The following is a 21,559-nucleotide window of genomic DNA, read 5'->3' as shown; positions in this document are numbered from 1 at the left end:
TGTGCAAATCGTGCTAATTTTGCTCGCCGTCACGAGAGAGCATTTATGTGCATTCACTTTCGAACTCTCGAAGCTTCGGATTTGTATCGGCAACTTTCAGCTGCACAGCTCTGACGCGATTTCAGCCCTTGGTCCATCGCGGTAAGCCCCCTGGTGAGTTATTAGCGCCGTCGCGGCCCGTATTCCGTAATCCGCGGCCCGTATTCACAAAAGGCTCTAACGTCTAGAACTGTTCGCAACTGAAAATTTCAGCCAATCCAGCTGATGCTGGACATGTTAGCGAAAGCGGCCAAGCAGTGGCAAAGACTGCTTGCAAACGAGGGGCACCACCACCAAATCGCCGAGCTTTTCTTTCGTAACCATTTTTCAAAGAACTGTTCTATAGCGTAAGAGAGGTTTTTGTGATTACTAGCCGGTGGACTTTGTGCATTCGACCCTCTGGGTCGCAGGTTCTCCTAATGTCCTGCACGGCAGCAATTAAACGCCGTGTCTAAAATGCGCGCATGTACATTCTTTTAGAATCTGGCGCGTTGCCCCACTTCATACGCTCACACTGCGACACACGCATTCCAAGGTATATGTACGCATGGTGGCGAAGCTGCCATTACCAATACCAATAACTTTATTTCCATCTATATTGATGGAGGAGGCTGCAAGTAAAAGCTGCCCCAGTAGATGCAGCTTGACGAGGCCCGCAGCCCCCCTACATACATGTACACATGCATTAAACACATATATACCCTCATGAACCAACACACGCGCCTTCAATTGCAGCTTGTAGATGCACGGCAGCGCCCTCTACATTTCGCGGGACCATCTTCTCGGTGGGAAAAAAAAAAAAAAAAAATCAGCGTTTGCTTTTCGAGGCTCCGTACGCCAAGTTGTCTACTGGGCGAGCTCACATCGCATGGCATAGCCTCTTACATACAAATGTGTTAGGAAGCTATGACAGAGCACAGAACACTATAAATGAAGCGTAAGTGAGAATATTCGCTGCAACGTCTCGTCACAATGTGACGTGACTGCACCCATCTGTATATATAGCTCTCATTCTATGACTGCACGCATTGCACTGGTGAGCCTTGACAGTATGGAGTGAATTTCAGAGCAAAAGGCTCACCCAAATTTTGAATAAGTACTATGTGCATATGCGTCCTTAGTACCAACACACTTAGTGTTAAAATCAACATTGGATTGAAGTAATCTACAAAAACCAAACCATCTTCACCAGCAAAGCACGCGTTTCCTCTGACACTGAAGATATAGCTAAAATATAATATTTAGTGAGGAGGCAGTGAAAAATAATGTTACCGGTAAAAGCTAATCCAGTGAAATTATATATATAATATCCTACCGCCGTGATTTCACATTTTTCCTATTCTAATGACATTGTCTGTACTTTTTCAAGTGCTTCCATTGATGACACATCGGCCGCATAATTTTAATCAACAAATGTCTTGCCCCGCGAGATGTGTAGTCGCGCTTCAATCGCACGACCGTAATTGACGTCGCTGCTCGTTAGTTCGCAACCGCATTTCAGGCTCGCATTCGCGTCCATGTGAAGTGAACTTGCGCGTTCTGTTCATCCTCGTCGGCCCCGTCGCCCCGTACATTATGCTGTACGCATTCGCTGTCACTCAAACGCCACATACGCAGCGCGCGCACTCACGCAAACAACCAGTTACGCCAAGGTCAGTTCACATTGTCGCGAAGGCGAGGCTGAAATGCGGTTCCAAACCAACGAGCAGCGACATCAATTACGGTCGTGCGATTGAAGCGCGACTACATCTCGCTACACTCGTTGATGAAAGTTACGCATCCAATACGCCACCAATGGAAGCACTCGAAAAAGTACAGACGATGTCGTTAGAATAGGAAAAATGTGGCGTCGCGGGCTGCTTGCTTTCATCCACGAATAATGATGAGTACGAAACAATGAAGGCTTCCTGATGTTTGTTTGCTCGTGGTGATGCGTGCTGTAATATGCCGAGGTTGTATTGCGGTATTTAACGCTGTAATTTCGTCAAAACTCTTGTGAGTAGCTATAAAAAGTAATGACATTACATGTAGTATTCACTTTATAAGATCTGATCAGTAAACTTATATTAACTGGCGCTTTCACTGAATATCATGTTTTAGCTATGTCTTCGGTACCAGAGGCAAACTACACGCGGCACGCATGCTGTGTTAGTGAAGATTAAAGTATGGTCTTTGCAAATTATTCTAATCTATTGTTAATTTTATCGTAACACCGGAATAAGATTTGTGTTGATAATAATGACACATGCATATGGTACTTAGTTCAAAATGTGGCTGAACGCATGGATCTGAATTCATGCAAAACTCCGAAGGCTCACCAGTGTAATGCGTGCCGTTATAGAATGAAGGCTATAAATATAGATGGGCGTATGTGCAGGTCACATTGTCACGTGATGTTGTGGCGAATATTCTCACTTACGCTGCATGTGTGCTGTTGTCTGCTCTGTATGTGCGATATCATGTGAGCTGGCGCAGTAGACGACTTGGCGCAACAAGCCTCAAACGACAAGCACTTTTCTTTTTTTTTCACCGAGAAGTTGGCCCGCGAAATGTACGTGGCGCTGTCGTGCCTCCACAAGAAGCACGTGCTTGCTGCTGTAAAGCTATGGAAACGATGAAGCATGTTTTATTAGAATGTCAAGACGTGCTGCGGTTTAAACCTGTTCATCTGCAGCGGTCGATTTGGGCATCTCTCGCCTCCTTGAAGCCCTTGGGTTCACCGAGAGAAGGGGGAAAGCAGACATGTCCGCAGTGGAGATTAGTGAGAGGCGATTAGAAGAGTGGTGGAAGAAAAGTAGGGAAGCGACAAACAACGGAGGCGTACAAAGTTCCCATTAGGGGTTCAGAAAGTTTCGTGATGGGAATTCCTCATGAGTTTCTCTCTTCTCTTTCCTTTGTTCTTTTTTGTCTTCTTTTTTTAATATATGTAGGACATTAGGCAATATCAGGAGCTTGGTGGTGCGACCTACCGCCCCGTTTAGCATCCATCCATCCATCCATCCATCCATCCAAGCCGCCATTGCAGGACGTATGGGCTTCCATGGCAGCTTCGCTGGGCTTCCATGGCAACCCAGGACGTATGGGCTTCCATGGCAACACGCCGAACCAGCTGCGCTGGTTTTGAGCCGAGGCAGAGCTGCGTGACGTATGCACTTTGCGAATGAAAAACCTTGCCTGCTAAACGTTTTTCCTATCTTTTAACGGTAGCGATCTTCCCGAGCGCTGTAACGTTATATAGCCCAGACTCCACCGACGAGGTAATGCATCGCTACCTCAGAAAACGATGAGTAGTTCCTTTTTTTCTCTCTCGTCGTTTACTTTCTTCGCCCTTATCAGCTGATAAGGGTAAAGAATGTAAACGATAATGAGTAAACGAAAGAGCGGCGCGGACGATATCGCCCACGCCGCTCTTGAAAGCTGCTGACTTCGTGGAGGCGGCCTTGCGTCGGTCCTTTTATATCCGTTCTCCGATAACCGCGTGGCGACTGCCCGCTCGGTCCGCGGGTGCAGTTGGGAAGGCGATCCGTCCACGCGCGACGCGTCATCACCTCGCCTTCTCGCGAGGTGCGCTGTTACAGCTCGATTAGTTTTCTCGCGTTAGCGTTTAGGACATAGCGCTGCGCGACGTCATGTACGGGTACGCGGCTCTGAAGATCACCAGGGTTGACCCGCTACCTTGGTACGCGCGACCGCGGGTGAGTTTTGTTCGCGCCGTACTTTGTATGCTGCCTTTGCCGTGTGTTGTCCCCCGCGATGTTGTCACCTGAATGCAATCTGTTTGATCTGTATTTGTTTTGCAGGCGGCCTATATGTACTTAAATATTTGCTTGTCACATTGTATGCTAAGTGTTATTTTTTGTATGCATCATTCCAGCTTGCTTACCGCTGCGGTTTAAAGCTGCCCATCTGCAGCTTACCCGCGGATTATCCGTGTAGTCGCCAGTTTCCGGGCTTGAGTATTTTTGCTGCCTTCTTTAAGTGTCTCGTGTATGCGTAACATCAGAGTGGCAACTGCCTCGTAATTCTGTCGGGCATCTTGGTGCATGTTTGTAGTAGATTAGCAGGAATTGAACTGGCGGGTAAGCAATAAACTGATACTGCTTGCACAGATCAGATTTGGCTAAAAGGGAGGTTAGCTGATGCCCTAGTCCTTGTAAAACTAAAGATCACACCCGTAGTTTAACTCTGCTCCATGGGTTATAGCGCAGTTTGAACACTGCAGCCACCGCGGTGATCTCATTATTTCACGTGCGGAACGGCGATGTTTAAAATTATGCAAGCGTACTTCTGATCAAAGTACTTCTGATATTGCTGTGTGTGTGTGTGTGTGTGTGTGTGTGTGTGTGTGTGTGTGTGTGTGTGTGTGTGTGTGTGTGTGTGTGTGTGTGTGTGTGTGTGTGTGTGTGTGTGTGTGTGTGTGTGTGTGTGTGTGTGTGTGTGCGTGTGTGTGTGCGTGTGTGCGCGCGTGTGTGTGTGCGCGTGTGTGTGTGTGCGCGCGTGCGTGCGTGCGTGTGTCTGCGCCCGCCCGCTTCGTTTTCACGTTGAGGACAGCGGTGCAGTTAAATGTGTTTTATCCGAACAGCGCGTCACAAGTTGTTGCTGCCCGAGCTGCTTCTTTGTATGATAGCATAACCGGTATTTTTAAAATTTTATTTTGGGAGCATTCGTCACGCCAGCCGCGCTCGATATGTATGTTCGCGCGTGTGGCAGCCCGGCAATTTCGGGAGGTGCGTGGTAAGCCCTCTGCTGCTGCTTTTATCTGCAGTCTTTCGCTAACCCTGTAGGTGATATATACCTTACGAGCTGCTCTAATTACCGCACCCTAATTACGCCTATGCCGAGTACTTTCGTGTAACGTCCGCAGTGTACTTGCTAATTTCGCAGCATCGTCTGCAAAAAAAAAAAAAGAAAAGGCTGCGTTACTGAGTGAACGGTGATGCCGGTGGGATCAGGAGGATAAAAACTTGGTCTATACCGCAGGGAAATTATGATAACATATTGCTCTGCAAGCGCGGTTAGGTGAAAGTTCAAATGATCTTATATATATATCATCAGAAGCGGACAAACAATGACACAAAGGACAACATAGGAGGAATGACTTGTGCTTACTAATAGAATTAAATGATGAATTAATGAAAATGGAAAGAGTATGAAAAAACGGCTTGCTGCAGGTGGGTTATATATGCGATCCAACGTCTTCGCATTGCGCGTGCGATGTTCTCTCATTGTTTGTTAACCCTCTTTCTTCTCGTTTATATATATATATATATAAACCAGAAAAAAAGCAGTTCTGGGTCCGGGTAAATGATGAAGGCCGGACCCCGGCCGAAACGAAACGTCAATAAACCGCTTCATACGCGCGTCTGCTTCACTATATATATATATATATATATATATATATATATATATATATATATATATATATAATACGAGCGGTACGGTATGACTGTTGGCTCATGGTGGTCGATGCTTGTGTTGCGATAGGTTAGCGGAAGAAAGAGGAGACGGACAGAAAGGGTCGGTCTTCGTCTGCTCACCTTTTTCGCCACTGCTGAATTTTCTTTGCGAAAGAGCACGCTGTTATTGTTATTGCATTTAATCTTGCCAGAAGTCTGTCCGGGTATATTTTGTTTTTCTGTCTCTCTTTCTATTTAAGTTTGGGTCTCCTTATATAATCTTTAATTGCGCCTATATTCGTTATGACCGTCCAGGGTCGCCATGCCAGTTTTTTACACTAGCGCATGCCGCTGTCTGCCTCTCCTTTTTTACAGCGCACATAAGCAGAGTCGACGTAGTCCTCCTTAGTTTCGTCATTGCATTACCCCCGTATAGCATATATTCGGTGTGCCGTCTGTGTCCGATGCGCACATGCGACTCCTCCTCTCCCACTTTCTATCTCCCTTGCTCGCTTATGTTCTTCAGTTTGCCGTTATTGGACCGCATTGAAAAATTGTGCAATTTGGCGGCGCGCACGCTCCTTCGCAGCCGCAGTCTCGGTTATTTATGGCCGGCCACCGCTTCCGCATCGTCTGCGCGCACCCTCTCCCTCCCCGCACCCCCCTCTCCCCCTCATCATTTTTGCCGTGTCGCGGCTGTCGCGGATTATGCGACCGATGCGGGTGTGCGCAGCCATCGAAACGCCCTGCTGAAGGCGGTGGACGCGGAAAAAGCGGTGGGGAGCGGATTTTAATGAAGTTTGGGCCGTAATTTTGGAGCGGCTTTTATTGCTCTTGCGGCCGCAGCATCGCAACGTGCTTGTCTGTAAATGTGTGGGTTTCAAAGTTTACGCGGCGTAATTTTACGCAGTGGTTCCCCCCCTCCCCCCACACCATTTCTTCTTTGCATTGTACTCCTTTCATTGCTTTTCATACTCTATAGTATGATCGTTGTTGCGAAAGAAGCGCGCATGAAATTATGCGACGTAAAGAAGGGAGTAATTTAAGGGCACCGGCCAGCACACAAGTATTGTGTCGGGAAACGAAGCCGTCTGCTATGTTTCATGTCTGTTGTTGGTGTCGTTGCCTCAAACGATTTCGCTGTTTTAAGGAAAGCTGCGCGGCAATCGCATGCCCTCTGCCTTGTTGATTCTCCTATTTTTTTTTTTTTTTTTTTCTGGCGTTCGTCTGACTAAAATGTTTGTGGGTACTAGTTAAAGGTTACAGTTTCCTGGACTGAACCGCGTGGAGTGCTATGCGCAACTATGCGCAACAGTCAAGCGCCATTTCCAGACGCAGACAGTTGTTAAAACTATGCCTTCGGTTCTTCCTTATCTTATACTGTCTTATGTCTTGTCCTTTTTCTTTCTCTCTGCCATCTGTCCCTCTCTACCAACATCATTGTAATAGCACCGCAGCTGCCTCACGTAATGGTCCACGTGCGAATGTAAATGCCCTGCCACGCGGACAACTTTAATGCCACTAAAAAGTCTCAGCCTTGAAGTTTGCTAATGCCATTACTTCTAAAGTTGCTGCTCATATGTGCGCTTTCTTTAATGAGGTTAAGCGTCGCGATGATGATAGCTGCAGCGAATGCAGTAAGCTTGTTTGGCACTCGTAATATCGTAAAGAAAGGTTATCGCAGGCAATAAGCTATATGAGATGCCTCAAAGAACGGTAAAAGATGCGTTTTATGTGATTACTTGATTACTTCGATAAAAAAAGATGTGTTTATCATATATGCAGCCGTAGCTGCTAACCTGGAAGTGAGAGAGTACATGTCCGACTGCCGAAAGAATTTTAAGAACGCTCTATATGCCGCAAGTGGCATTATAACATTTAGGGCCATTTTGTATGCTGCTCGTGTCGTAGCCGGCGAACAGCATTAACTTTCAAGGCATTGCGCAGTTAATGTCCCTTTTTGTGTGCGCCAATGTGTCGGGAGGATACTAGCTTCAAGGTAACGATCCTGCGTAGCTTTTAACCATATCACCAGTACACTGTAAGGCTCGAAAACGAAGATACGAATAAGCGACGACTCCGAGCGCCCACGTGTGTGTGCGTGTGTGTGTGTGTGTGTGTACATATATATATATATATATATATATATATATATATATATATATATATATATGATAGTGTTCGTCAATATTTTACCGTCTTATACGGAGTTCCCACGGGTGTTCCGGTAGTATAGCACTAGTTGGCCTGGCAGCAAGTCTGTGTTACGGACTTAGTAAAGTCAGCAACGCGCTTTCACCGTTTGTTTCGTCTGTCGCAACGGCGGCGCTGCAATCTTAATCGTTTTTTTTTTTTTTTTACAATTTCTTTTCAACGCCGGATACTGCGGTTTCGATGTTCGTGAGTTTCTTTCTTTCGCTCCAATGTAAAGGCGTTTCAAAATTGTGATGTCCTCTCAAGTCGATTCCGCCGTGTGGCACACCACACTGGGCAGTGAATCACAACTTACGCGAATAGATTATGGCGCCCTTAACGTTTGCGTAAAGCAGATCTGACTTGAACGTGCAAAAAAGAAAATGTGTCAACCTTTCATGGCTTTTTTTTTCTCTCGCGCGTTGCTATGGCGTAAACATTCGAAGGCCAGAGGGTACTGAAGTATTATCATCGTAAGCAAATTTTAACGAACGATTAAAAAAAACAAAGCGTGTGAATTGCTTGGCAGCGTAGCTCACATACCGTATCGAACTTGCTTCCCAATGTTCGTAACACACAAGTTCAGGCGAAACGTTAGTGAAGACGTAGTTTCAGGAGTTTGTCGTTGACATTATAGTGCGTGACAGGACGGGAGTTTAACAAATCTCAGTTGAAATCAGAAGCGTCTCCATCGCAGTATGTAGTTTCGAACAGATCGATGAGTGATGGAGCTCGGCGTGCAGGGACAGCATCTACTGCGTCAGCTGTGGGGGCAGCAGACCGGATGGAGCGACATCTTTAGGCAGCCGGTGGTGTGTACACTCGGTGCGGCGCTGCAGTGAATCGGGACGAGGCTATCGGGTGAGGACGAGGAGTGGGAGAAAGAAGTAGCCGTCGTCCTGTCTCCGGACTCGTAATCCGGCATGTGATGATGACGAATGAGCGTTGATAGATGGTCCGCCACAGCGCGGTTTTGCGGGCTGACGAGCTTCTTGCAGTCGTAGCGACACAATAGCGCTGATTAGGTTGCGCTGCGACCCTTGCGGTGATAATGAGTTATTCCTTACTTAGCAAAATGGGATCGTAGCGTTTCTCCTATCTCTACGCAATGTGTTCAGCAGTGGTGGGACAATGGATCTCGCCGGAGTCAACGCTTCGACAAGCGGAATTGTCTTTAGAGAAATCGATTTTCAAGAAAGTTTGATTACACAATATGTTCAGCAAAGCGGTCAATGTGGCTAGTTGGTGGACGTTAATTTTATTGAGTCATCCACGACACAAAGGGAAGGGAACGACAAGAACGCAGACCAGGAAGAGTGGATCATGGGAAGGGGTCCATTTGTGTTCCTTTTCCTGGTTGATATGGTCTTTTGCTTCCCGATAGCTTATTGTGCCGTACATAGCGCAAGAACAGTGAACACAGTACTTTACGTGCAAAAGGCATTGAGCTACAGATGTCTGACCGAATCAAGCGCCGACTCGACGGCGTACAAATATAGCGGACCATTTTTTTTTTGTCTCCAAGCACATGGTGCATGTACGCGGCGCCCCGGTTATTCTTCTCATAATTCATATAGATGTGTCCTAAGTATTGTAAATGTTTCAAACGAAGAACAGAAAAAATAGTCTAGGGACAAACAGTTCACATACACCCACGTCACAACATGAATGCGCAAAAAAAGAAAATCCCATAATGCAGTTCACCAAGTTCAAATGTTCACGTGGAAGCACAAATGACGACCCTTGTTGGGGGCAAGCGTAGCACTGGTGAACACGTACACAAGAGCCACAAGAACAAAGTAACAAAAAGGGGACTTAAAAAAAAAAAAGGTATGGGCAAGTGCAGTCGGAAGTAAATTATTTCCGCAAGTACAGCGTTTCGACGTGATCAAAGTTGTTGGATTCATTTTGTTCGATACGATGTTTCGAAGCAAGCAGTCTGCTTGCGCACACGTACATCAAGAAATCAGGCGTGTACGTCGTTCGTGGCGATGACAGGTGGAATGTGTAGCTTTTCCCGTAGAATTCTATACGAAAATTTGTAGAGAGAAATCTGGGGCTGGTATGCATTTTACGGGAGCGACAAACATGATTGTTTAGCCGGCGTAAGGCACATTTAGCCAGCGTGGGAAGGAAGGCTACTACACAGATTTTTCCTGCACTTCGTCTTCCTGGCTTCAAACGATGGACGTTGTGACTTCGAAAACTGCTAACTTTCGACAAAATATTGCCTTATAAATGCAGCATTTCGCAATGCACTGCATACGCGTGCACAGAGACTAATTGCACTTATGTGTTTAGAAAACTATGGTAACTTGGAAACTTGGAAATAACGCGACTAGATAACGTACGTGTGAAGCCACAAGCACGAATATTTATACAAGTCATATACTTTAACCATCATTCCCGTGGAACCTGAAAGAACACGGCGCCAGGTTCCACTGATACTTTTTGTAGGAAACTACTGATTTTTATTTCCACGTTGCGGAATTAAGTACAGAATAGCGGCGAGACACGTTGCGTTTCGCTGTATAGCAGTGACAGGCGGCGCCGCTGTTATTGTCTTTGCTGTGGCATTACTTTAGCCGCAGAGGGCGGTATACGTCAGTGGGACGTCACGGATTTTGAAGTATTACTCCGAATTTTGAGCCGTTGCTTGCGCAGAACATTTTGTCCATTCTTCTACATCTTTTGTTCACTTAAAATACAAAGTAACGCTCTTTTATCGGTAGGCAATCGACTAAACCGCAGGAGGCTATCGAAATCAATGACGTCGTGCACAGGAAGCTGGTGCTACTTCCAAGGGCGCACGCGTGTCACCACCAGCCTAGCGTTATTGCTAGTTCTGGCTGGTTAACCTCCCTGGCTTTCTTTCATTTGCATCTCTCTCTCTCTCTCTCTCTCTCTCTCTCTCTCTCTCGGTCTGGCGTACGAAGCCTCCGCTGAATGTAAAGGTCAGTTTTGTGGCATTTCAGAAACCTTAAATTTACGAATACCGCTTAACCTAATGTCCGTCTTTACGGTCTCAACATACGCGCCGCTATTTTCCTGCACCCACGCGATCGCCGAATACGCCACGAAGCAGCGTCCGCGTTCATCGAAAAAAAAAAAAAAAAAAACCTACGGCAAAAGCGGGAACGCTGACGCAAATAGCGTATGCGAGCATTCTGTGAGGCGAGTGTTTATAACATCATACGGGGTTCCGGTGACAAAGAATAAGGGAAGCGGAGGGAGAGGGTACAAAAATTATACGGGCTTCTGAGATGGCGGCCGGGCAGGCTTCGGAAATCGCTCGCGAAAGGAATAAATGAATCGCTCGCTCTCTCGTCTATAGTGAGCGTAATCGCCGCGTACACGCCTCAGCCATTTGCGCCACCGTTACAAATGCCGCGCGCGTTATAATGGCGACCCAGAAATCGAAGGAGCGCCGCCCCTTGGAGACAGGTGACGCTTGCCTCTGCATTCGCTTGTTCCTGTCTGCCACTTGTTTTCTCTCTCTATGTTGTGTAATTCGCTCCGCGTGTTTTATTTTTGTCCCCGCATTTGTTGCTTTCTCCGTCGTTAAACGCTACCGTAGAATCCCTGTGAGTAAAAAAAAAAAAAAAGGAAATACAAAGTGAAGTCGTTGCCATGTGCGCCTTCGACTTCGCCGTGTCCGCATAAAAGCCCGTTATTCACCCTTACGAAACTGTCACCGCGCGTGACGCATTATGCGCTCCTCTAGCTCCTAGAGGGTTATATGTTATGCGTTACGAAAAAAAAAAAGACGAGAAAATTGGTGCACAGCGGGCTTTTGCCCAAGCATCGCGGCTATATGTACGCTTGCGGTCCCGTCCCCTCTTCGCTGTCTCGCGCAGAGACTCCTTGTTGCTTGCGACTATTTGTTTATCTGTTACTTCGCTCTATCGCGCTTTCTTTCTTTCTCTTTCTCTCTCTTTTTTTGTAAGCTCGCGTGTTCCAAGTTTCTTTCTCACTTTCTTTCTCGGCGGTCTTGACGACCGTCTGTCGTCTGTTCGGGCGTCGTTCGCGATCTTCATAAGGCGCGCGCCGAGGGGCGGGAATCTTTATAAATGGCCTCTCCTCGGTCCCGGCGGCACGTCGTCGGACATTATAGGGCGAGCGGGGAAGGGGGGGCGCCGTAAAGAAGTTCGCGACTTTTGATCTTTGGCCTTCGCCGTGACTTCGCAACCCCCCTCCCCCCCCCCCCTTCGACCGAGACCCGATGGATAATCTATTACGTCCACCCGTCGAGTACGTGAACTTCCCAGCTCTGAAGCCGGGCTCGCCGTTGCATACTTGAGGCCGCTGTGCTTTGGGTACCGTTTAAGAAAGACTGAGAGAGAGAGAGAGAGAGAGAAGGAAAGAGGGGTGCAGAATGAGCTTGCGGCGGCGGAATTTCCGGCGGTCCGAGTTTTAAAGGGCTTGCCGCGTGTTTCAAGTAGCGGGTGTACGCGTGGTGTGCGATACCTGTGTGCTACCTGCGTTAGTCAAATGTCCTTTTTTTTTCTTTGTCTCTCTTTAACAGAGAATCACGTTTTGGCTACGTCTGCCGTCGATTTCCCGCCGAACTTCTGTAACGAAGCTTGGAGCGCATTACCTCGACCTACTCTGAGAATGTTCGTGAGGCTCGCGACTTCTGCGTTCACCTAGCCCCGTTCAGACACTACTTATGACGGACTGCAGCCATAAATGTGTCAAAGAAACATTATTTTACTCCGAGGTGGTGCAGACTCCAAGGAAAGAAGTTCGAGGCTCTGTTATTGTATGGTTCTTTGCTTATTTTCTAGTGAGTCACCGTAAGGTACTCCTTAATTAGATTTCCAGTCATTGTACAGTCACTCGTGTAATTTTTTCATAATAATTGATTCATCGAGCCACTAAAACACTTGCTTCCTTAATTATTCGCTACGGGCATTATCAGAAAGGAAAAGCTCTCCCTTTACCATTGCTAATGAAATGCGTCGCATCGAACATCCCGTCAGATATTCATTCATTCATTCATTCATTCATTAAAGGGATCGTGTCTAGCTATAGTCAGCACACTCGAGGCATAGCAAACCACAAATAGATGGTTCCATTGACCCGCAGCTCATTGTTCGCCCTTTCCTCTCCCCTATACTGGACAAAAGTGGCAAAACAGAGTTCTCTACACAAATGTGCACGTTTGTCACTGAAGCGAATACGCTTTAATTCTTGATACTAAATCGCCGCACTTTTTTTCGTAATCAATGTTTCTTACGTAACTCACGTCATCAGGTACGCACGTGCATTTGCGAGGAAGATTTAAATAGACGATGATACTACCAAGCACTGTTTGCCTGGCCGAGGGCCGAGTTATGTGCCGTTGCCGCTGAGCGTATGTTGGGACACGCTTGCTTTTTGTATTCGTTCCTCTTTTGGGCTCCATCGCGTGCACCCGTCGGTCTCTCTCTCTCTCTCTCTCTCTCTCTCTCTCTCTCTCTCTCTCTCTCTACCTTTCCTTTATCTCCAGCTTCGTGCTGGGGTTGTGTTCGTGCTGCTTAATGGCAGGCTTATCTGTTACGCTAATGTGGTTCGTGCGCCATAGTGTACAATCATATTCGCGACAATATAGAATGTTAGTAGTTCTCTTGTCTGAACCAGTTCGCTTAGGTAATGCGGCAAGGTTATCCTCATTGTCCGCACTTTTTATCCGCTTACGTTCGATTGCTTAGCTCTCTCTCTCTCTCTCGTTGCGCTCCTTATTTCAGCCTAATAGATATGCACCCCAGGAAGGCTTGCAGTCCCCCTCCCCCTGCCGAGTAAACTTTCGAGTTTCAGCAAACGTTTACTTGTGCCTTGCTCCGACTGGAACGCCCGATCTGAAAACGCCGGTAGCGCGTTTGAAAGCCCCCGGTGCGTGGAACGCGCATAAAAGCCTGCGCGCGTCACTTTCGAAAGTGTCTTATCAGGCTTCGGTTGCGTAAGCTCACTGACCGTATGGCGCTCTTCGCGTTTTACGGTTGGCATTCGTCTTTCTCTCTTCCTTTCCTACCTGTCGCGGGAAAGTTCAGAAGCACTATTGGCGAAAAGCTTTTTTTTGTCTAGCAGAGTCGGCGCTTCCCGAAGAGAGGCATACCTGCGCAGTGCACGCGTTGTCTCGAATGTGGAAGCAGGAAATAAACGTCGTTTCTTCGCGTCCGTCTGCCTCCGGCCCGGGTTTCTTCTTGTGCACGGAGCGCGCCGCGGGCGTATACCGACCTGCGAGACGCGCCTCCGGCGATCCCCTCGCTGAAAGCGCACCCGACGAAGCTTCCATAGCGGCTCGCTGCGTGCTCTCGGGAATGCGGTGGGGTGCCGTATGCATACGTGAATGCAGCGTCGGTGGGTGGCAGAGCGTTCGGGGTTTTGTGGACGGAGCACTTCCAGTTTGATATACGGCGCCCGTCACCCTCGGTAAGAGGCGGCGATGCGTGCGCTGTTGCCGGCGGCCGACCGACCGACAGGCTCCGCCACATGGCGTGTCTCTTTTCTTTCTCTCACTCTCTCTCTCTGTCTCTTACAGTTTTTCGGCAGTTCTGGCAGACTTTGCCTGCCGCGTATTGTTTCTTTTCCCCTACTTTCACCACCCTGATCTAACTCATGTTTAAGGCAGTGGCGCCTGCATATAGTATGACCGCGCTTTTGAATTATGTCGTGCGCTGCGTTTTGCGGCGCATCGGGACGCGCGTATCTGAAACTTTATGTAGCGCGTGTAGCGTTAAGGCGGGGAGACACACACACGCGCACACACACGCACGCAAGACGGCGCGTTTGCTTTCCGCTTTCCTCCCTCGCGCGTGCCAGGTTGAGCCGCGATCGTTGGCTCCCCTCACATGCTTTTCACTAGCACGTAAAGCGTGCGGCGACGGTGTGATCGCCACCGGACTTATACGGAACGTCACGACGACGGCAAAAAAAGCTCCTGCGGTGTCCACACAATTGCTATCGCAATAAAACAACACACAGAGGCCTAAAATGCGCCAGATTCGTGGCTGGGGCCCCAATGAGATGCTCTAGGGTCTCCTTTTGTTCCTGTGGCTGCTCGTCGACAACATAAAATGAAAAGAATATTTTAACGATATTTATATAAAAGAAACGATTTCGGAACCAATCCAAGGGGGTTTCGGCTTCGCAATACCAGTGTATGTGTTAGAAAACTCGCTTTAACTACCAAAGTAATGATAATAGGAAAAATAATTTCTTTTACAACATGTTTCTGCTTGTTTGGGCATGCATATTCTGCTTGTTTGGGCATGCATAAAATTTTGAAAAATAATAAATATTGTGAAAGTCTCGTCTATTCTCCAGTCTCGTCTCTGAGAGACTTAACGCACGATTTCTTTGCTTTGTCGCCGTCAGAACTTCGGCGCAACGACGTAGTCGCTTGCATTCCCCGCATATACGACACCGGAGCCTTCGGTGCCTGCCTGCCTTTTGTTCTCCATAGTCAACGTCTTGTGCCGTAGTTTGCGGTCGTTCACTTCGTCTCCGACTGTCAGTGTCTGTATACCCTGCTCCCCTCCACTGCGTGCACCGGTGGGTTGCCTGCGCAATACGCGGTTCCGCTTGATCGGTTTCTCTCCCGGCGGGCGAGGAAGCGGAAGAGAGCGCGCCCGCGTTTGCAGCCACCGCGTCTCGGTGCATGACGGTCGAGCGTGCGCGGTCGTGTATATAGTACAGCCGTGCTAATACGTGCAACTGTGCGGTACACGCTTACGCGACACGTGTACGCTCACAGGTCGTTCTGTGGTGCGCGCATCCCGCTGCGGTGTCGTAATGCGATGGCGCTAACCCTAATTGTTTCGTCTGCTGCGCCATAGGTCGGCGAGCCGACGTGTCGGTGCGCGGTTGCCGTCACATTGTGTAGCCGGCGAAGCGCGCGCTGTTCAGTGATTTTCCTCGAGTCACCGTGCCGTGGCGTCGCGACAGGGGCGGATTTAGTTTTGTGCATTGCACGTTACTTGAGCGCCGTTTTGCAGTACCCACGTTTCGTTCCTTCAGCGCCGAGATAAGCATTGTTGGTGGCCTGATTGTGCCCCTCCGCAGCCGCCAGGATGGGGTCCAGTTGTTTCTTTGCGGCTGCAATGGGTGACACGCGCTATATATGTCGCGGTCACACCGCTGTATAGGTGTCCGCAACCGGCCCGTCTCGCCAGCCGAAGGACACGCGCGAGTTAGTATAAAGTACTTTTTGCCACGCCGTGAAAGTATAGTGGGCTCGTTTTCCCAGAATACTTTCGGTCGAACGTGATTGGAACCCCGATTTTCTCATTGCGGCAGTTGCATTATTGTTGCAGTTGCAGTATATGTTCTGGAAGTGGTATGTCGAGCGTATGCGCTGGAAAATGTTCACGTGTGTTATTGCTGGCCATGCTTAATCAATTTCCCCGTCATCTATAGCAAGGCCGTTGTGTTTTAGGCGGATTAACCCGCCGTGGTTGCTCAGTGGCTATGGTGTTAGGCTGCTGAGCACGAGGTCGCGGGATCGAATCCCGGCCATGGCGGCCACATTTCGATGGAGGCGAAATGCGAAAACACCCGTGTACTTAGATTTAGGTGCACGTTAAAGATCCCCAGGTGGTCGAAATTTCCGGAGTCCTCCACTACGGCGTGCCTCATAATCAGAAAGTGGTTTTGGCACGTTAAACCCCATGATTTAATTTTTTTAGGCGGATTAGTGCTATGTATGTAGAAGACCACAGTATAAATGTATTGCTCAACATTTTAAAAAGAAAAACGCCTTGCTACATCGAGGTCAGATATATATATATATATATATATATATATGACACTTATTGCGTATTTTCAGGTTAACTTTCTTTATAAAAGAGCGATTTAATAATTGCGGGAAAATAATGGCAGCTATATATAGGTCAAGAGTCGACTGCTGCAGTTTCCCCATTCGGTTTGTTTGTTGCCGCTGAATTTTGGGGACTGTTCCGGAGGTTCCGACCGTAAGTCCTGGAGGCCTGCGGGTCTAAAGTACGCCTCAAATTTCTATCCAGTTGAAGCGGCAAAATGGGTTTGTGTTTCGGGAATCGGTAGCGCTATGCGCATGCTTTCCATATGCACTATACTCATTGCAATAGAAATATAAGGCGCAGGAACCGTCGCTCTCGCAATGTTTGCTCTGCGTCTCGCGTTCCTCGTGTTATTTATGAGCAGCGGAAACGGTCGAGCCCCTTTCGCATAGCTTATATTAACTCTGGCTTCATAAGGCTTAGCGCAAGTTTATATGAAACATCCTGTATATACACCGATGTATGCCGGTTTGTGGTCGCCGTACCTTCATGGTATGGGCGCGCAAGTTTGACTCCTGAGGCGTCCTGTGGCGCGAACTCTCCCCTCTCCCTTCCTGCGTCGTTCGTTCGTCGATTTGGCGGTCAGTTCGTTTCCATTGGCGTCCTGGGCGTTGCACGCGTGAACTACATAGAAAGAATGGGCGGAAGGTGACACGCGTCCGTTGCGGTATAGAGTCACCCCTCTCCGGGAGGAATTCCTTCCGTTCCCGCTTTCTCTCTCTCCCCCCTCTGTCCTCCCATCCATGCGCGGAAGGTGCGCTGTCAACTCCCAAAATGGTCTGTAATGAAGAGCGGCGTACTTACTCGAGTGCTCTTCGTTTCGTTGCAGTGGCGCAAAGCCAGTGGCATACAGTCTAGCACCAAAACATGGCTTCTCTTAAATTTATGCGAGAATGAAAAATGCGAGATTAAAGAAAGAAGTCGCAGTTTGGCACGAAAGGCCCAGCATCAATTGCGATAGCAAATTAGTGGACAGCTATACAAAGTAAGGATAGTAGCTTTATTGGCCGTACAAACTTGTAAGCATAGGCATACTAACTAAATTAACAAGTATGGTGTCACGCGTACACAAGCAAACACGAACACAACTCACTCGAACACCGCGGAAGCTCGCTGTCAAAACGCTGGAGCGAGGAAGCGAGGCAGCAGCAGCGTGCGAATTGACCTTCGTGCTCCCTCTCGCATCAACGCGAGCTAAACCGCGAAAACGGCGCGTGGCGGACTCTGTCCCCGTCGCTGACGGCTTTCAAGATACAGTAGCCCGGGCGGGTGGGCGACGGAAGACGGCGCGCTTCCTTCCCGTTTCCCTCCCTTTCGTTAGCGAGATTGTGCCGCGATCGCCGGCTCACTCTCGCACGCTTTCCCATGCACATACACCATGCTGCGCGCGGCGATGTCTTTATCACCCTTGGACTTTATACGGAACCTCACGGCGACGCCGATGGCAGAAATGCGCCTGGAGGGTCCATATAATTGCGATCGCAATAAAATAGCGGTTGCGTGGTCGCATTATTGATTGTGCTATGGGTGATCCGCCCCTCCTCGCTGCTACCCTGCTTTGTCGAATATGGCCAGGAGTGGCGTTTACGAAGTTTCTTGCATTCTTAATCGGATGGGCTGACGACGCCTCGTGTGATGACTGTGGTAGCGAGGGGGCTCTTCAACGCTTTCCCTGTGCACTTTCGCACCAGTTTGCAGGGACAAGCGCTCGCAATCGCGATAGCGCGCTTGGACCAAGTACTTTTAGCAAAGGAAACCATTTCAGAATGCCGACATCACAAGCCATCGCAGCTGAGGTCGACGATTGCTTTGCTGCATTTTTTTAAAGAGAACAGGCTTGGACAAACGGCTGTAACCTGAACTGATGTTTACAGTGCTACAAGTGTTACTGTGCTGTGGGGTGATTGTATGCGGCCACAATGACCGACTGTCATTGTGTATCTGTGCTCCCTTTCTTTCTGTATCTCTACTTTCCTGTCACTTTACCTCCCCCTTCCCTCTCTCCCCAGCGTCTGGCAGCAACCCAGATCTTCCCTTCTGGTTAACCTCCCTGCATTTCCCCTTTCTTCTGTCTTTCTCAATTTTCAATGTGTACGTGTTGAAGGACCATAACGGTGCCTCAAATTACGGTCTCACCGCGTAAGCAATCTCGACCTTGTAAGCAGCAGCGACCCGCAGAACGGCAGTGTCGGTATCAGTGGTACAGCTGCAGTACTTTCTCTTAGGACCGCCATGTCAGCAGATCGTCGTTAGCGCTCTTATAGGAGGATTCTGCACCACACTTGCTCCCCCTCCCCTCCTCCCCCCTTGTTCTTACACTCACTATAACCTGTTTCTTTTTCTGGTTCCTTTCTTAGTTTTTTTTTTTCAATGCTTGGTGCCGTAATCCTTTTTTCGCTTTTTCCTTCTTTTACTGTTGTCTTCTGTTATTATTTTGGGGGTTAAGGCGGTTGGTAGAAGGGGCTTTGCACCTCTGGATCCTCAACCCGAGAAACACAAGGCACAGCGCGAGCCACCCCTCTTCGCTATAATCATTTATTCATTGATTCAGTTATTATTTCTTGCAGGGCTACGCAGAAGTCACAGTAAAGCCTGTTTCACATGATGCGATTTTGCTTTAGATTTAGGACTTCCGATGTAGGGCTTGCGAATTCACATATGCGCCAAATCAGCCGTCGGTGCCTTCCAGCCTGCGATTTTTCTGTGTTCGAGGCGCTGAGCTTACCTGCGAAGTCGCACATGCACCGTGGACGACTGGAAACCAATAACAACGCTGATCGTCAGAGACGACACGGTGGCCCGCTTGCTTATCTTTTGTTTTAGTAGAGCAACCAATTCAAGCATGAAAAGCGTTTCACAGTGGAGATGCCCAGAATAATTCGATTCTCCACCAGGTAGGTACTCGCCAATGCGGAAATCGCAGCCGCTGCGGTCAGTGCTTACCAGACGGCATCCTGAAGTTCGTGCACGTACGGTAATCCCAGCTGCGAAAGACGCGGTGTAAAATCGTTTCGAGTGAAACCGGCCCTGTGTTAATTTCATCTCTCTAGTTTATTCTCTCGTCTTCGTCTGCGCTGCCCTGTTCCTGTCAAAATAAAGGGAAGATGCCTGAAGCATGCATTTTCCGAGGCGTTTCATTCAAACCCCGGTGATCCTGCTTGATAAGGGATAAGTAGTACGCCACTATTTGGGGCGAAATATTTCGACTAAAAGGATTCGCTTTCTCTCCCGCATTATGCTTGGCCCGCCAAAGCCTGCGTGTGATCGCCTGTACACGAAACGAGTCGACGGAGGCGAGGGGCTTTTTTTGTTGTGGTATTATTGAAATAAAACCATCCGCGCCTAGTCACAGCCGCATCTACAAGCACAAGACAAATACTATGAACAATGGTAACACTTCTTCTATAAAAAGGAGGCAAGCATACACAAGCACTGCGACACCGGGTAGCGTAACGGTGATGTTTTTTTTTTTTTCGTTTTTGCCTTTGTAACCACCCCCATGCTAGTAAGTGCTTGTGATATTGATGTTCGATTGATGAGGTCAAACGCAACACTGCTGCTACACGAGAAACTTTAATATTAATTAATCTTGAGTGTGCGCCCAAAAGCTTTGTGCACCAGCGTTTCTGCAGCCTATTTTGCGTACGGTCGCCGTGGCCAGGAATCGAACCAGAAACCTTGTGCTCGGCGTCCGATAGCCGCAGCCACTTTGTCTCCGCGGCTGCCCGCATTACGAGGGCTCTCATTCTCGACGCGTTCGGTGTTTCCTCGCTTCTTTCCGTGCTACTTCGCATCTCTCTATGCAGCAGGGGACGCTGTGGCCTTTTTCTAGTATCATTCACTTGCGCGGCATCTTTATCTTGCACATTTTTTTTTTCTCAGCTGCCTAGTTTCCGAATGGTCGTTTGTCTGTCTGCCGACCTCGTGTAAATGTGGTTAACGAGCTCGCGTCGTAACGAAGGAAAGTTTCGATCCTGCAGCTCCTTGATTAGCAGAAGCGCAGAAAGCGGACCGCCGATGAGCGAGCAAACTCTGCAGCCGAAGATAGGCAATTAGCCCATGAGAAGATGAAAAGGATAAAGAAATAATGAAAAATAGTTTCGAAAGAAACAAACTTAGAACGAGGAAATTAGAGGGAGCGGGAAACGTGTGGGCGTGACCCGTGGTCGTTCGATTCCCCTTCTGTGATTGCGGCCAAGTTGTATTCGTGAATCTCGGCTTTTTTCTAACTCTTGCGTCTTCATTTTTTATTCATTTTATTCAGCTGAAGAGCAAGCATGCAACGCCGTTTCTTGTCTGTTTTCTCTCTCGGCGTGTGTCATTGAACACTCCGAAAGGTCAAAGTAAACGGAACACGGCGAACCGGGTCGGTTTGCTTTCCGTTGTTCGCACGCACCATCTAGCCGAGCAGGCCGGGACCACGGCAGCGGCGCGCGTCCTTCTGCAAACTGTGCCCGCACGCCTTATTAGCAGCGCGAAACTCTCGGGGCGCTCGCAGGCCTCGCCCGCCCTTGGGCAGCTGGCGCCCGCTGTTGGCGAGGGCCGCAACTACGCTTCTGCGGCAGTCGCGCTGGGTTCAGCCGCAACGTGACGCTAGTGTTCTGTTCGCGCTTTAGTTCGCGCCATTCGCGCCTTCAGTCAATTTTTTTCGCCTCCGATGCGTCGGCAACTCGTCGGCTTCACGCTTGTACTGATATTAGAGAGTTTTAGAAAGGGGGCCCCAAAGAGCATTGCGGGTGCTAGTGTTGGGGCACGCAGGAGTGAAGCGTTTTGGAATAGGGCTTCGCGTTTGCGGACAGCGTCTTGCGCTGACAGCGCCACTACGGCGTCAAAGAAAAGCTATTAGAAATAATTAAATAAAATATACCATTTTATGATAGGAATAGTAATTTTGACTTGCGTGTATTCGCGTTTAATTACAATTTAGAGTTTATTCTTTAAGCAGCAAAAAATTAGTTGCGCTTACTTTTGAGCAAACCAACTTTACGTGCCTTCACCAGCCAAGCTTAGCCGTGTTAGGCCTACGAGCCATAAAATCCACAATCGGATTCGGAATCAGCGGCGTCTAATGAATCAACCTTCATAACACATGCTAGTTGAGACAAAGCGATAACCGCAGTCACTTCTCCT

General features: G+C 48.4%; 1 protein-coding gene across 2 annotated transcripts in view; it reads left to right on the top strand.

Moving 5' to 3' along the window:
• LOC126525178 (transmembrane protein 47) overlaps positions 1–21,559 on the top strand; it is a 110,627-nt gene that overhangs the window by 30,163 nt on the left and 58,905 nt on the right. Inside the window, exon 1 of one of the 2 annotated variants that reach the window (XM_050173230.3) lies at positions 3,557–3,734. The exons of the other annotated variant lie outside the window; for it this stretch is intronic. Within the exon in view, the coding sequence (XP_050029187.1) occupies positions 3,669–3,734 (66 nt within the window). The 5' untranslated portion in view covers positions 3,557–3,668. Of the gene's footprint in view, positions 1–3,556; positions 3,735–21,559 lie in introns of those variants that run through there. 2 annotated transcript variants of the gene reach the window in all.

The sequence above is a fragment of the Dermacentor andersoni genome, chromosome 3 (genome assembly GCF_023375885.2).
Source record: "Dermacentor andersoni chromosome 3, qqDerAnde1_hic_scaffold, whole genome shotgun sequence".
NCBI lineage: Eukaryota > Metazoa > Arthropoda > Arachnida > Ixodida > Ixodidae > Dermacentor > Dermacentor andersoni.
This window is presented reverse-complemented; position numbering and strand designations above follow the sequence as displayed.